This window comes from Asparagus officinalis, chromosome 5, assembly GCF_001876935.1.
Source record: "Asparagus officinalis chromosome 5, Aspof.V1, whole genome shotgun sequence".
Classification (NCBI taxonomy): Eukaryota; Viridiplantae; Streptophyta; class Magnoliopsida; order Asparagales; family Asparagaceae; genus Asparagus; species Asparagus officinalis.
Genome location: NC_033798.1, coordinates 111264433 through 111282099, shown reverse-complemented (window position 1 = coordinate 111282099; position 17667 = coordinate 111264433). Strand labels below are relative to the sequence as shown.

General features: G+C 36.0%; 1 protein-coding gene across 2 annotated transcripts; it reads left to right on the top strand.

Annotated features, from left to right (window-relative positions):
* LOC109840694 (transmembrane protein 230) lies at nucleotides 478–3191 on the top strand. Of its 2 annotated transcripts, none has more exons than XM_020409426.1 (3): nucleotides 478–525; nucleotides 1211–1488; nucleotides 2929–3191. In XM_020409426.1, the coding sequence occupies exons 2-3, from the start codon at nucleotides 1224–1226 to the stop codon at nucleotides 3006–3008; spliced, it is 345 nt and encodes a 114-aa protein (XP_020265015.1). In that variant the 5' UTR covers nucleotides 478–525; nucleotides 1211–1223; the 3' UTR covers nucleotides 3009–3191. The 2 variants fall into 2 exon arrangements, with proteins under 2 accessions (XP_020265015.1, XP_020265016.1); XM_020409427.1 differs by having other exon boundaries at nucleotides 488–563.

Below are 17667 nucleotides of genomic sequence, written 5' to 3'. Positions count from 1 at the left end.
CACTACGAATCTCCTTGTGTGAATATAATAAAAGCCCCCTAACTTGGATGATTAGCGAAAGAAACCCATTAACTATCAAAATATCAAAAAACACCCCTCAATTTTGATGGGTAAAAGTTGCAATATTTTCAACCTTCGCGTCTAGGGGCTGTTTGGTTTCATTTCTAAATATTGGAAACATTTCCTCCTGGTAAAAAAAAATAATTTGCAGGCTATTGTCTGTTTTCACCCGTTTCCACCACAAAACCGCGGGTGGTTTCTAACAAAATGAGACAACACATAAAAGATTTGCTGTAATGCACAACCTTTATCTTAGGGAGTGTTATCCGGTTGTTTTCCAATGTTTTCCACCAAAAATACTTGAAACCAAACAGCTCCTTAAGAGAACATTGGCGACTATGAGTATTCTCTTCATAATTCACAGTTATAACTCACAACTTGAGAATTTCATTTGAACCTTCCATTTATTATATACTACGATCTTCAGATCTGATCTCGTCGTCGCCGCCGCCGCCTTCAGATCCCGTACTTATTATTACAACACGGGCTTTTATTCCAATCAAGTAGCGTATTATTGATTCTATTTGTTTCTTATTCCTAGCTTCTAGTATTATTCAAGAGTAAAACCACCCGCAAACCTGTTGCCTGATCCGGGAAATATAAAAAAAATTGGAGTGAATGAAGAAAGAAAACCATCCCAATTTTACTGTAATTACCAGGCTTGAGCTCAGAATTAAGGTTATATCTAATTTTATCCGGAGAGAGCGTTGGGTGCTTATTAGATCATGATATCTTTCTGTTCCGTAACTTCAGATGATCGTCTCTGTTGCAGTTTTTCTCTGCAAGTACTATCCCTTCAATTAATTTTAGGTTTTTTTTTGTTATGTTAGACCCCATGATGCTTGTTAATTGTATACGCAACCACCAAATCTTCATATTTCTACATTAGACCCCAATTCTATTCAGTTGTCTTGATTAAACCCTCAAATTTATTAAGCCGTTTTAACCGAGACCCCTATTTTGGGAAAACATGAAGATTGAGGTGTCTAATTTAGAAATATGAATATTTGAGGGTCAAATGTAGAATTAACAAAGATTTGGAGGTGTATTATGACAAAACCCTTGATCCTATAGGAAGACCCCTTCTTTTCTTCAAAACTATCTTTGGAGGCAAGTATATCATTTTACTCAATTGAAGAGTCTTACTTAGGTGGCTGATTGCTATGGCATCACGACGGAATATCCGCTACGCTCCTCTATCTTCATCAGAGAGAGACGATGATATACACCAACATGACCCCCGGTTCACCTACAATCCGAGGGCCCTTGACAGGGTTCCATGGAAGTCAATTGGTCTCGCACTTTTTCTTCTGTTCTTGGGATCATTTCTGCTGTTTCTGTCATTCTTCGTCTTCACAGGCCACTTGGGTGGTGAGAGATCACAAGCGTATGGCCTTCTTGTGCTTGGCATACTTGCCTTCCTTCCTGGTAAGCGAGCATCACTTTCTTTTGGTCTACTTTTAGAGTTAAGTTGATTACAGTGCACAAGTTTTTCTGGTCAAGGTTTAAGAAAGGGTTTATTGCGGATAGACCTCCTGTTCTATTGCGCAATTGCGGACAGGCGTCCAGTAGTTCTATTGTTGCGGATAGACCCCCTGTACTGACACTCAATTTCGTGTATACCCCCTTAGTGAATTTTTTCTTGGCTCTTTTACCCTATCAGGAGGTCTATTTGTCAAACAAATTTCTCTTTCTGAATGTAAAGAGTCAAAAAGTTTACTTGGGGGGTTCAATGGAACTACAGCGGGTCTATCAACAATTAGGCAATGGTAGACGGGGTATATCCGCGATTAACCCTTCAAGAAGATATAAACTGCTGAATAAGATATTGTAATGCATCAGTGGGATAAGTCTGCAATTACCCTTTTCGACTAAATATTCAGGAGTCATCTGAACTAATTAAAAGAATGTAGAAACAGCTATACAATGTTTAGGATTGCTCGTTTTTTTTTCTGTTTGATAACCTCATTTCTTTTTTTTTTAATTTTAAATTTTAAATTTTAACCCTGAAGAGCTCGGCTGATAGTTAATGTAGCTTACGCATTAACTTACACCTGTATATGCTCAAAAAGTAGTTGGTTGGCATTCAACTGTAAGGAAATTTCCATTTATAATTTGTTGATTTTATTACAAAAGTTGGTTGAAATTTATTTATCTTCGACATCGGTACCTTGGTTATACGTTCTATTTATGGGAAAACTCATAATTCTGGAAGTGGTAACATAAGAATATTGAAGTTAAGATATTAGTTTTTAACTTGCAAAACCATGTTTTCTTGTATATTTAATTACTCTTGATCGCGATACATCGTTGCCCTATCATCCATTTGATTTGCTTGACGTATTAGTAATGAAACTCCGGGTTACATGATGTCCTTTGTTAAAGCATTGCTATGTCTGTGTGTATAATTTTACATTACCTCATTTATTCGTCTTTCCAAGTGGTTTAGGTAAATTGGTCCTATAGCAATTAAAGTTATTGGTAATATTAGATTAAATAATCATCATGATTGATCAAATTTGGGAAAAAGGCTGTGGTCCTGTTGTTAAGGATTGATATTTAAAGAAAAGGATTAGATGTTTCTTTTTCTCGGTGATATATGCAGAAGCCACTCGATCTCCTGTTAATTTTTCTAATAACGGTTTTTGTAAGTTTATTGTTACCAACATTGCCGTTTTCAGACACAAAACTTGTATTCAGACAGATAAAACCTGCCTTTGATGTTGCGGGCAATATCGGTTACCTCTTTATGATATGTCATAATGCTTTTGGTTTGAAATCTCATGCTATACATAATTTCTTAGTTTTATGCAAGACGAGGTCATGTTTGGTATCAATAATATCCTTTGTTGCTGATAAATGTCACAGGGTTTTATGAGACGAGGCTTGCATATTACTCCTGGAGAGGTGCACCAGGTTATAGGTTTGCTTCTATTCCTTCTTACTGAACCGTAGAAGTTGTGTAATATTTGTCATAATTTAATTTTCAGCTTAGTATTTCCCCCCACTTTTTTTGGGCATCAAGAGCTGTTAAATCAAACAGAAAGCTCTACCTTTTGACATTTCATTGTATTTTGCGAAGGGCCAAGAACTTGAATTTGAATGTTGCCGAATTAAGGTTTTTTTTTTCCTTTCTTTTTTTGATCAATTTTGTTGAAATAGCTGTCATTTGGGAGATTTGCGATGGCTTTTTGAGAAATGTTTTTTTTTTATCTTTCCAATCTTTGAAAATGTATGTACGTTCAATTAAATAAATGAATGAGGGCGAGTGTAAAATTCAGCTTGCATTCATCATAGTTAGGTTCGAGCTTGATTTATAGAGTTTGTTTACGTTAAATTTTAGCTGCGTTCAAATCTGATATGAGTTACAAGTGTGAGATTTATCGCGAAGAAATTAATCGGGAGTTAAATTAATCTGATATGAGTTAAATTTTAGCTGCGTTCAAATTTTAGTAGTTTGTAAAGGATCTCGAGGATAGACTGATCTTGATGCTGTTCTTTTAATTGTGTGGTCTTTTGCGGCCCTATCATTTACGTGCTTTTTTCGGATTCAATCATTTATTAACCCGCTAAAAGTTTGATTTCAGATTTCACTACGAATCTCCTTGGTGAATATAATAAAAGCCCCCTAACTTTGGATGATTAGCGGAAAGAAACCCCATTAACTATCAAAATATCAAAAAAACACCCCCTCAATTTTGATGGGTAAAGTTCAATATTTTCAACCTTCGCGTCTAGGGGCTGTTTGTTTCATTTCTAAAATATTGGAAACATTTCCTCCTGGTAAAAAAAAATAATTTGCAGGCTATTGTCTGTTTTCACCCGTTTCCACCACAAAACCCGGGGTGGTTTCTAACAAAATGAGACAAACACAATAAAAGATTTCTGTAATGCACAACCTTTTCTTAGGGAGTGTTATCCGGTTGTTTTCCAATGTTTTCCACCAAAATACTTGAAACAAACAGCTCCTTAAGAGAACATTGCGACTATGAGTATTCTCTTCATAATTCACAGTTATAACTCACAACTTGAGAATTTCTCTTGAACCTTCCATTTATAGTATACTACGAGACACTTTCTCTCGAACTTTCGCATTTAAGAACAGATGGTCGCTGAGACTATTCTCTCGAACATTGACATTTAAAGAAAACTCCGTGACCATGAGTATCCTCTCAAACATTGCCAGTTATAACTTACAATATGAGGATTTCTCTCGAACCTTTCATTTATAACTTACCATGTGACACTTTCTCTTGAACCTTCGGATTCAAAGGAAACACGGTCATCAAGACCGTTCTCTCGAACCTTCGTATTTATTATTTCCATCCATATCCAAGATGCCAAGAATATCCTCACTCCACTCTATAAAAGAAGATGAATAGTCAAGTACGTTATACCACGCCATTAAACAATGTTATATCCTATCAAATCCAGATGGTCGCAATTACCATTCTATTTCACTTTCCCCCTCCATCACTCCAAACAAACTGATCTTAGCCTTTCAGATATGTCCCTTAGCACCCATACCTAAAATCCGATCTCGCCACAGCCATGGTGGCCGACGAGAAATGCAGAGCGTCGGTCCAGAGGAATCAGACCTCTCGGCATCCATCGAGAATATCTCTTGGAGGCATCCGTCAACATGAGATTTGAAGGAGTCCTTGCTCGGACTCACTCGATTGTTCTGGTGCGTGAGATCCAAAAATCTTCGTGAACAAAAATGCATGGCGATGAAAAAGACGATGCAAAAGATATGATGAATTAGTAATAGGGCATGAAAGGAAAGTTGTTCAATTTAGAGGAAAACTTACATATTGCGAGCGTGGTATAAAAAAACTTGTATGTATCATGTATATATTCTTCTGTTGTTCTCGTAAAATGTATTGGCACGTTATGAACCCAAAAGTTAATCTGAATTCAGTTTTCCTCTATCTCGGTGTTGTTGTCATTATTACTTGGGTTTTTTTGGCGTAATTATATGACAATCATCTTTCGTTATGTATGTGCCTCGTTTTTTTAGTGTTTAGGCCTTGTTAAGATACAACTCACGTGTGTAGCACTTAAATTATTTAAGCTTATTTCTCATCTTTTAATGAAAATTTAACTGGGAGGCGGTTGATTGCGACAAAAACCTACTTTGAAGATGGTTTACATATAACTTGAGAATATAGGGTGATTTTGATAATTACCCTATTGTTTAAGGTGGTTTCTAGGAAAAACCCTTATTATTATTTTGCTTAAGTGCATTAAGTACGGTTATTATAATATTTGCCTTTTCGTTTGATGGGAAAATGTGGGGAGCTATTTGCAGTTTAAACTAAAATTGTGAATTTGCTGCACCACAAAAGAAATGATAATTGTTAAAACTGAGGGGTTTATTTGCGATTCAAATCTTTTTTGCAGGCAAACCCCTTTTAGGTTTGACTACAGCTTAAATCTTTCATATTACTCCCTCACTCAAACAAGTATTCTACTCTCACGTCTCGAATTCTCCTCCTCTCTCTCTCCTAAAAATTTCCCCAAGAAAAGAAAACCCTAATTTTCTAATTCCCCCGCGGTTTGATCCTCCCTGCATCGGCGCACGAGATTTGATCCTCGACCCTCAACAGGTTCCTCTCTCAGATCTGTTGTTTGATTTTCTAATCTTAGATTTGTTTCTCATGGGATGGTTCATGAATTTTAATTGATATTATCATTATTTTGATCCAATTTTTTATCACTTTGACGGTGTCATGAATCTCCACAGTAATTTTTGTTAATATCCGCAGATCCTCGAAAATTTGAAAAAAAAAGAAAGAAAAAAACCATGATTCAAATGATACAGTCATAGGTTGTCCACTAAGTTACTGATAGTTCAAGAAATGAAAAGAAATACAAGCGTTAGTCCCCTCGAGATTCCTTCCAAAACATTCTAATATCATGAATTACCTATTTTAGAAGTAGCACATGAACTTCACGTGCCAGACATTGTAATTTAATTATTATACAATTTAGTAAATTATTTGCTAACAATATAATAATCTAATTATGAAATTAAAATGAACTAATGTATTATAATTATGCTATATGTAATATTATGATATTTAAAAGAGAATAAATTATTTAATATATTATAAATATTTTAATAAATTATGAATAAGTTATAGCAATTATCCAAACTATAATAATTAATCATACAGTTCTTTATCCACAGTTTTATCATACAATTTATTCGTTTAAATAAATTGTAATTGTTTAGAATTTATATTGCTATTCAAGTCATTTCATTATCTTGTAGCCAACAAAACGAATTTGAAAAAGATAAAAACAAAACATGTATAATTTCGTGCAAAGCACGTGCACTATACTAGTTTTACCAAATAGAGAGATGCACAAAAATGTTTTCTTCAAGGAGGCCATTTAAATCAAGGGGGTTTTCAATATTAGTCCCTTAAATCTGACCTAATTAAATATTAGTTCCTCAAATCTTTATATTTTGACATTAGTCCCTCAAATTGTATTAAGTTGTTGATATAACTCCCTCTGTTAGTTTTTATGTTAATAACAACAAACTATAGTTGGGTTTACTCTACCCACATGCTATTTTACCAAATTACCTTGCATTTTTATTCAGCCCATCAAACAACGCTCTCTCCCAATCTCGTTCTCTCTCTAGTTATCACGCTTGAGAATGGGGTTTTTTGGCTCTAATTTGTGATCTTGTACAAGGACGCCAAAAATCGCCTCAAAATCAATTCAAATCCACTATGTATCAGGGTAAACTACTAGAAGAACGACTCAACTCTCGTCTCTCAATCTCTCAACCTAACATACATAATCAACTCTCATATTCTCTCCAAAACTCACTCCTTACAATCTTTTGAATGGACAAAGACTGCGAAATCCTATCCTCTTGTATAATATTCTTGAATCAGGTTACGTCCCTTGCTAACCCTAAATTATAAGAATATTGGCGTTCTCATCTCATTGGTTTTTCCCTCCAATAATAGAAGAATATATATAGGGAAACTAAAACCATACCTCTAGCCAAACTTTCTAATTAGAATATGATACAAACTCCTAATCATGATGAGAGCCAATTTTCTAATCATGATAGATCTCTAGCCCTATCTAATTTTCATGAAGTTATACAAAGAATCAAAGACACAATCCTAACACTTATATGAACACAATGAAGCCTATTAGAAATAACAGATTTGATCTACTTCTCACTTCCACTACTTCCTATCAACCTTAGGGGGTGTTTGGCAATTCGAAAGTGAGTTTAAAATATGTAATACTTTTTTTTGCGAATAACTTTTACATCCATGTTAGCACATAAATGAAATACAGTTTTTGTTGGAAAAATTAAATTATTATTGAAAGTGCAATGTGAAGATGATGTCGCAAAATAAGAATAATTAGTAAATATAATTAAAACCATTACTTAAAATTAGCTACCATTTTGTTACTTTCATGTGACTTCATGACTTTTTTAGGGGAAGTCAAATTTGCATTAAATCCTATGTGGCAACTTTCTTGTATCTCACTTTCATAACCACTTGCATGCAAACAAACATGTAAATTGTCAAACGAAAATGACTTTCTCACTTACATCTTTTACTTACATGCAAACTAACACCCTCCTAATGAGAAAAACAAAAAATAAATCTTCAAACCTTTACCAATAACGTAAGTATTTTGATTTTCTGATATTAGAATCTCATGGGACGGAAGCCCTTGGATCTGGACAGAAATTATTGAACTTTTTAATATATGTTATACATTTGAATGTTTTGTTGCTTAGCTTCAATACCTAAAATTCTTTTATATGGACATCTAACACAATAAACTTTAAACACTAGAATATCACTGCTAATGTGCATGTGGATTTATGTGTACATATCAGCATGTGTTCAACTTGCCCTGGGATACCGATTTTGTCATCTTTAGTTTGTCAGATGATGGTTAGATATAGTATCCACGTCATTGAAGTGAGTTTTGATAAACGGGTCATTCGGGTTATATGGGTCGGGTCGGGTAACCCGTTTAATAAACAGGTCAGATCGCATTGACTTATTTATTAAACGGGTCGGATCGGGTCGGGTCACACTTGGGTCGGGCTAACTAGGCCTTTACTACAAGGTAAGGTAAGTGCGCTTTTATCAATTAAAAAGTTGGGAAAAATGTGTCCAGACCCCAAAAACAGAAACTTCATGTGCTGCAGCCCCTTCTAGTTTCCCCCATGTGGTTCAGCCCCTTGAAGTGTGACATTTTGTGCTGCAGCCCCTTTTTAACAATTATTACATGACAACTAAGCTAAAATCCCCAAAATAACCTTATCCCCTCTCCTCAATCCTTCAAACCCAATTCTCTCTCTCTCTCTCTCTCTCTCCCTCCTCTCTCTCTTTAAAAACAAGGGCTTTCTCAAGCTCGTCGCTCTGGCCCTCGCCCTCCTCGCCGTCGCCACCTCCGCCCAGGCTCCCAAGCCTCCCCCGAGTTCAATTGTAATCGAGATCAAAGGAATACAAATCAATTTTCCTTTATTTTTTTTTACTGCAAATTTTCCAACAAACAGCCGTCGCTCCCCGTCTCACCCTCGACTACGCCGGAGTTCGCCGCTGTGCCTGTCACTTTTGAACCCTATAGTATGGTAGGCCGGAGGAGGATGACCAAGAGAAAAAAGTGCATGATGCCCAAGAAAAGTGAAAATGAAGGGGCTGCAGGCATAAGGTCACTCTTTTTTTTGGAATTTGATGAGAAGCCACTGCTTGTTAAGGAGATTGTTAGTCAAGATGGTTAAAATTAGAACTAACGTGGTATAAAATAGAACTAACTTGGTATAAAATAAAACTAACATTGTATAAATTAGAACTAACTTGGTATAAATTAGAACTAACGTGGTATAAAATAGAACTAACGTGGTATAAATTAGAACTAACGCAGTGTAAAATAGAACTAACGTGATATAAATTAGAATTAATTTGGTATAAATTAGAACTAACATGGTATAGAATAGAACTAACATTGTGCAGTTTAGAACTAACACGCTACAGAATAGAACTAACACTGTGCAAATTAGAACTAACAGTGTAGACAGAATAGAACTAACATTGTGCAGAATAGAACTAACACTGTAGACAGAATAGAACTAACATTGTGCAGATTAGAACTAATATGGTTAAAATTAGAACTAACGTGGTATTAAAAAAAAACAGAATGCATTACAAGTTTACAACGTGATTAATTTAATTTTAAAGGGGGCAGAAAAAGGTTGTTATCATGTTTGGAGTCTTTCCACCATAGACCAAACAGAATTTACATGCAATAGAATAACCCTTATAATACTTGAATATTTAGGCACCAAACAAGTTGATCAGCAAAATCCAATAATTAATTACATGAATGCTAAATTACACTGCCTCTCAAAATTAAGACAATGCTCTGCAATAGTCACAAAACTTGAGATAACAAATCGTTCGATGGCTGAAGCTACTAACAATTAAAAAAACAGTGATAGCTAATTCTTTATAGGCTAATGAAGAACACAGTGATAAATTAAGTAGAGACTTTCTTGTTAGGCTCAAACACGTACTTCACAAGAGAATCTTCGATTGAAAGCAGCTGAGGAAGGCTACTACTCCAACTTTGAAGCATCCATTTCATTATTGCTCCTCGCTGCAACTATAACTTTCGCCTGCTCGATCCTCCAGTGTACTTTTTGTAGATCTCAAGGATCTCATTGTCGCTAACAACAACAGGATTGGTGAAATTCCAGATTAATTCCCTTGAGGTTTCTCTTTGCCATCTCAACCGAAATAGGAAGAAGCTCATCTAAGACAGTCATATTGTTCGGTATGTTCACCACTTTGTCGTATCGAGATATCCTCGTGATGAAGTTTCGTGGATTGCTAAGGTCAGAAGGGATTCGCATTCGAACTCTCAGGGTACCTACGTTGTCATAGTTAGAATAGAACTAACATTGTGCAGATTAGAACTAACACTGTAGACAGAATAGAACTAACATTGTAGACAGAATAGAACTAACATTGTGCAGATTAGAACTAACACTGTAGACAGAATAGAACTAATATTGTAGACAGAATAGAACTAACATTGTAGACAGAATAGAACTAACATTGTAGACAGAATAGAACTAACATTATGCAGATTAGAACTAATATGGTTAAAATTAGAACTAACGTGGTATAAAAAAAACTAACATTCTGTCTACAGTGTTAGTTCTATTCTGTCTACAGTGTTAGTTCTAATCTGCACAATGTTAGTTCTATTCTGTCTACAATGTTAGTTCTATTCTGTCTACAGTGTTAGTTCTAATCTGCACAATGTTAGTTCTATTCTGTCTACACTGTTAGTTCTAATCTGCAAGCACATGAAGGAAAATTGGAGGCTATTCAAGAAGCGTTGGAAAATCCCGCTTTGAGCTCTAAGGAAGCCTCATCCCCATGTACAATACCACTAGGTGATAACCCTAGTGAGGTATGCGATAACGATGATATTATTACTTTTGATGAACTTGCTCTTGAGTTTGAAAAATTACACAATAGCTATATTGATGTAAAAAGTAAGTATGTTAATATAAAATCTATTCATGAAACACTAGCTACTAAGTTTAATTTTATTGCAAATGAAAATATAATTCTTAAAGAATGCAATGAAAATTTGAAAATTGAAAATGCTAGTTTGCTTCATGAAAAACGTGATGCTATGTTAGAAGTAGATAAGTTAAAATCTATGATGAGTAATCTTGTTTATCCTACTTCTAGTAGCAATACTTGTATGCACAATGATGAGTTGAATCAAATGAGAAAAAGAATATCTACCTTAGATTCAACACTAAATACTTGTATTGCTAATAATAAAAAGCTTATGGACTTATGTGCAAAGTCCCATGTTAATTCTTCTAAGGAACCTATTCACTATGCACATATGTATGACAAAATTCACAAATGTTCTATTTGCGGTCTTAAAGGCCATTTAGCTCAATTTTGTTATAATGCACTAAAAATTAACAAACCTATTCATGATTGTGCATCTCATCAAGCTTCTTCATCACATACACATGTACACACACATAGTGTAAATCATAAACATGCTTATGTGTACAAATGTGATTATTGTGGTTGTGTTGGTCATTTGGCCATGTTTTGTCTTGATTTGAAAAGAAATTCTCGTTTGCAAAATAATTACAAAGGGAAATTTATTTTTGCAAATGAACAACGTGCATTCCATTTCGGTCAACGTAAACCATTCAAACCTCTACATTGCACAAATTGCAATCGTACGGGTCACGTTTATAATTTTTGCTTTGATCGTATCGGTGCACAAAATACGCCCAAACGGGTTCATAACCCTAGGGCCTTGGATTTAAATGATAGGGGTCATGTCCCAAGTTCTAGTGGTACCAAAATGATTTGGGTACCAAAAAGACTTATATAGTATTTTTTAATGATTTGTTTTGTTTTTTTGTTTTGAGTAATTTTTTTTTTTTGGCTTTGAATGAAAAATTATATTCCTAATGTTAAAAATAAATTATTTGTATGTTTTTATAATTAAAAACACTTATATATACCTTATAAAACCTTCAATATTTTATAAAACATATTTCTAAAAGGTCTATATTGTAAAAACTCTCAAAAACATATTTTTGCTGCACATTCTCTCTCGGTCGACCGACCCGGTCGACCGACGGTCTTTCTGCAAGCATTCCGGTCGACCGCGTCGGTCGACCGAAATTAAATTCCTACAGCAGCGAGGTTTTCTTTTCTTTTGGGTTTCGGTTTTTATTTGGTCTCTGTTTTAGACCCGAACTGCTCATCACCACTCATCCTTTCTTGGATTAATCACAACCGTTCCCTCTTCATCTCCTTGACCCGACCCTTCTCCTTCTCCTCAGTTCGTCATTTTTCCCAAATCAGCGACATTTCCTCACGGTCGCCTGGCTTCATCGACCGAAATTTTATTTCTCCATCATTTTCTAACAGTTTTTGCTAGGTAATGATCTCCTTCTCATCTGTTTAACCTTATTTCATTATTCTAGTATTAACTCTTCTTAATCCAGGGTTTTTGTTCTAGGGCTTTTTGTTAATTTGCTCTATATTGGTTTTTGTTTACAGGATATTGAAAAATTTCTCTAATCTTTTCAAAAATCTTTTCAAAGCCCTAACTTATCATGCCTCCCAAGCCCCCCAAAAAGAGGTCTAAACCCGAATCTAGTTCCTCCTCTGTAAAAGCCTCACATTATGAGGATTATCTGTTGTTTAAACCTCTTGTTAGGAAATATAGGGAACTTTGTAAACTGAAAATTCTCCCAACAAGGTATATCAAGTATCCTGAACTGGTCATCTATAACACTCAGTCTATTCTTCATAATGTTGGGTTGGATAAATTGCTTGATGAAAGTCATAAAGTTCCTTATTATCCATTTCTTGTTTATCTGTTTTATGCGAACCTGTCCACAACATCTTCTGCTGATGGTAGTTTAACCATTACATCATCAGTAAAAAATGTTGAAATTACCTTCTCTGCCAACGAACTTGCGGGGATTCTTAATATCCCAACAAGTGACGTTCATCTCATGTCTGTTGATGTTGGTAATCCATATGTTAACCCACTCATGTTTAAGCCCGGATGCTCATATCCAATGAACAACAATTCACTGAATCCTATTGCTAGACTCATTGCCCGAATTGTTGCGCAAAATTTGATTCCTAAGACTGGAAGTTTTGATCACTTCGCCTCCGACAAGATTAATGCTGTTTATGCCATCTTTGCTAAAATCAAAGTTGATTGGGCTACTATCTTTATCAATAACATGGCATCTAAACATACCAAATTCCTACCTTTTGGTTCCTTTTTCACTCTCATCTTTCAACATTTTAATGTTGATCTCACTAATGAACCTAAGGTTGAATCCACAAGAGATTTCTTTGATAAAGTTTCCCTTTCCAGAATGCATATATCTCTTGACTCCACACCATCTTCTCACTCCCGTTCTAGAGCCTCGACCTCTTCCACTTCTTCCACTTCTGAGATTTGTGACCGTCTTGATCGCCTTGAGACTCGAGTCACATCTGTTCAGAAGGATGTTAGGACTATTCTTGCATACCAGCGTCGGTCTCTCGGGATCCCTTCTAATTCTGAGTCTGATTCTAGTGAGGATTCTGCTGGTGGCTCAGATGGTGATGATGATGGTAGTGGAGATAGTGATGATGGTGATCATGATGATGTTGGAGGAGGTGATGACTGATTGAGTCTCTTCCTGTGATGTTTTTATCTGTTTTTTGATGTTTTCTTCTGGGTTGTAAAAACTTGATAACTCTGTTTTTTATTTGAGTGTATAACTCTATGATGCTTTGGTGCTTTGTGGAACAACTATGTATGGTTTTGTGTGACGTTTTATGTATGACTTGCTATCTCGTGGACAAACCTATATTTTTATGCATAAATATGTTGCTTTTAATGTCTATATGATGTTATTTGTGAATCATTATGTTCAATTTATTTCTTTTATGAATCACTGCATTGTTGAAACAACACTCATGTTTTGGTATGCAGCAAATAGTTGCTTATCATAAGTTGCCTATGTGATGTTTAAGTTTTGCTTTTTTATGCATCAATGCGTGATTTATCATTTTTGTAATGCCTAAATGATGATTTGTAAATTGCTGATGTCAGTTTATCATTTTGTGATCAATGCATGGTTAAGACAATACCCATGTTTTGTTTCTTGCATATTTTATGCATATGTTTGATGGATAGTTGTCAGTTTAGCTCCTGTATATATGCTCTATTGATGTCATCCAGTCTATTTGACAGGGGGAGTTTTTGACATAAATTTCTTTACTTCTCTTATCTATGCTTATAAGCAGGGGGAGCATTGCTCCTATCTTTCATTTTTCCCTCTTATTGATGTTGTCAAAGGGGGAGAAAATACCACTTATAGCTTACAAATTAATTTCTGTTATATATGGTCATATATGATTTTTACATATGGTCATGTATAACTTATTCTTGTTTTGGCTTATATGTGGATTATCAGTGTATACTTCATACTCATGTATAAATTGTTTGCCATCATCAAAAAGGGGGAGATTGTTGACCCTATAGTTTTGATGATGATTTGACAAACAATTTATTACTAATAAGTTTTTCCAGTGTTTTGTGTTTATGTTCTCTTTTCAGGTATTTCAACACACGTCAATCAAGCGTTAAAGATTCAAGTTCATTTGCGTGGATTTACCTAGGTATATGTTTAGTTTACTTACATATATAGTATGATTATATCTAAGCTCAATATATATACACTTAACACGATTTTTGACGTTTTATATCATATAGATGATTTTTCTTAAAACATTGTTAAAATATCTTTATCTCTTTTTACAGCTCCTTCATACTTCACTATATACATATATTATATGCACAAGATATATGTATATTTACAAGTCCTATATCAAAGTTCATTTTCATAAAATTACAGGTTTTCTAAGCATTCTTCAAAAACAGGTAATTTTCAAAAACTAAAATTGATTTTCCAGAAATTCTTTTTCAAACATGGTCGACCGAAATTTGCGTCGGTCGACCGCCAGCTTTAAAACTTCGTCTCTCTGGGTTTTTGAACTAATCGGTCGACCGTACCGGTCGACCGACGCATTGACAAATGAGCCTAACGGCTAGTTTTTTCAAAATGGTTTTTTGGTCTTTTTCTTATTTTTAGCTGTTGCAATGGGGTGCTATATATACCCCATTGCTGCTCTTCTTCTCTATGCATCAAGAAATCCAAGTTTGCTATTTAACAAGTTGTTAATCTCGTTTAAGAGCTGTTTAAGAGTTGGTTTCGTTAATCAGTTTTCAAGAGAAGTTTTTCTACAACAAGAAGAGGCTTTCAAATCTTATTGAGATCATCATTTCCTCAGCTCTTCTTATTCATTGAGAAGTTTTCTAAACCCATTCTTATATAGCTTGTTATTTCACTTTCAATTGATTAAGCTATATTCATTGAGTTATATTTATTGAGTTTCATTCACTATTATCACACACACTTATTGAGCTTTACATTCTCATATTATATTGTGGGTTGTGGGGTGTGATTTAGTGAGTGTGAGCTTCATTGTGTTCTCACTTGTTAATTGAGAACAAATCATTGTATTTAACTTTTATTTGTGAGAATCACTTGTAATACACTTGTACACCGAGAGAAGTGTGAGGCGAGAGATGGGGTCGAATCCAATAGGAATGGCGTCGGTTGACTAACCTATGGAGAGGTCGCATCCGAGCACTTGAGGAGTAGGACACGGGCTAGGTTCCTACACTTAGTGTGTAAAGTGTGTTTGTTGAGTGATTGTGTAGTGTGAGAGTTTTCGGTGAACTTGTAAACCGAGTGTGTAGAAGTTCCGGCTTCCAAACCGGATTGTGATAGTGGATATCTCCTCGAGGTGAGGAGCGGGGACGTAGGTCGTGGGGACCGAACCTCGTAAACATATCGTGTGTTTGCGTTTTGCTTATCTCATATTTTATTTGTACATTATTCTTATTGTTCTTATTGTTCATATCTATCTCTTGCAAGAACATATTGATCAACATAATTTTAATTGCTATTAATTGGTATTAGATTAGCGTAAGACCCTAATCCCCCCCCCCCCCTCTAGGGTCTAACAGAAATATGTTAACTTTCATAGTTGGATGTTATGTTTCATAGATAGCTGTTAACTTTCACTGTTGGATGTTAATTTTACAAAATTATTTCATATTTCTTCCAATGTATTATATTTACCTGAAATGTGATGACATTGATGTATAGGTATGAGCACATTATAAGAAAAACAGATCCATGAAACTACATTTTCATTGAACAAAATGAAGGAAGGTTTACAAGACTATTCATATATTATGTTGCTTGTATCATTAGTTTCTTAAATGGATGTAGACCCCTATTATTTTTGGATGGTACCTTTTTGAAAGACAGACACAAAGGCATGCTCCTCAGCGCCATAGCACACGACGGTGACCAAGTGATATTTCCACTAGCTTATTGCATATACGATCAGGAACATGTATGTAATTAGAGGTGGTTCCTACAAGGTTTGTGGTTCCAATTGTACGAAAGGTCGGACCCATACAATCCTCCCCTACCAACTAGTAATAATTTCTGATGTAACAAGGAAATTCGAGAAGCTGTGAAAGTATATTTTTCTGAAGTAATTCACTCAATATGTGTTTTACATCTAGTTGAAAATTTTAGAAAAAAGCTAAAATTTTTGGAAATAAAGTCAAAGGACACACAAGTTTTAGAAAATTCGCTCCAATCTTGTTGATGTTCATGAACAAACAGTCGATGGGGGTTGTCGAGTTGCTGAATCGTCGAGATGTTGAATCGTCGAGAGGGGACCGCTTTCCTTATTTGACTTTATGCCTAGTTCTCAGAGCTCGGAGTGGGTGAATCACCTGCATACACAAGAATCATGGGAGTACGGGGCTAGTTTCCCCCGTGGTACCTCCGACGATCAAGTCAGTTGGTGGATTTGGGTCCAGTAATGGAAGAATCGTGTCTCCTTCTAATATATGACTAGAGAATTTTTGTAGGTGGTAAGAAAATCGAACATCCTCATGTGGTGAATAGCGTTTTTACTTATAGAGGACGCTAGGGGCAGGATCAACACTTTGTGAGAGTGCGGTTCATGATGATGGTGAGGAATGGGCTGGAGGCTGAGTCATCCTTTACCTGATACGTGTTGATTGGTAAGTGATGGGAGGTCACTTCGGTGACATAGGGAATCAGCAGCCGTTAAGGCCTGTCAATGAATGACGCAGAGTCACTTCCATGATATGGGGATCCAGCAGCCGTTGGGGCTTGTCGGCGAGTGACGTGGAGTCACTTCTGTGTTATGGGGACCTAGCAGCCGTCGGGGCTTGTCGGCGAATGACGTGGAGTCACTTCTGCGTTATGGGGACCCAACAACCGTCGGGGCTTGTCGGCGAGTGACATGGAGTCACTTCTATGGTCATAAAAGGTCAAATAATACTGAGAAATAATATTCTGAGCCGCCCTTGGGAAAAGTGTCGGTTGATCGATGGGTAATCATCTTTTGCTCGACTGAGTCTGCCCTTCGAGTCGTCTTGGAATGAAATCGACTCGACCGAACCTGCTCTCGGGATAACATATCTGTGGGGAACAGGGAACACCCCATAACAGTCAGCCCCTTTTGTTTTGGATGTGGTTGTGGCCGGATTCAAGAGAAATAAATGAGCAGAGATTGAATATAACTGGTTTCTCTAGCGAGGAGGCGCCCTTTATGGATGTGAGGACACCTGTCATCACCGGACATCACTAAAGCTGTCTAGGTTGTTCCTTTGTTAGACCGCAGTTTCTTCGAGGAAAGGAGGCGAAAAGTCATTCGGTGGTATTTCAAATTCCAAGGCTAGGTCTTAGTTGTAGGATGAAGTGGGCTCCAATGGTTGGGATGTATTGACAGCTGTAAAGTAGGAAACTATATTTGTTCCATTTGAGATTTTCATCCGCTCGGACTGTTCTTCTCTCTCCCAACCCTCTTCTGATTTTGTCTTTCCTGTGGATTGCTCCCTTGATTCTTCATGGATCTGGAAGTG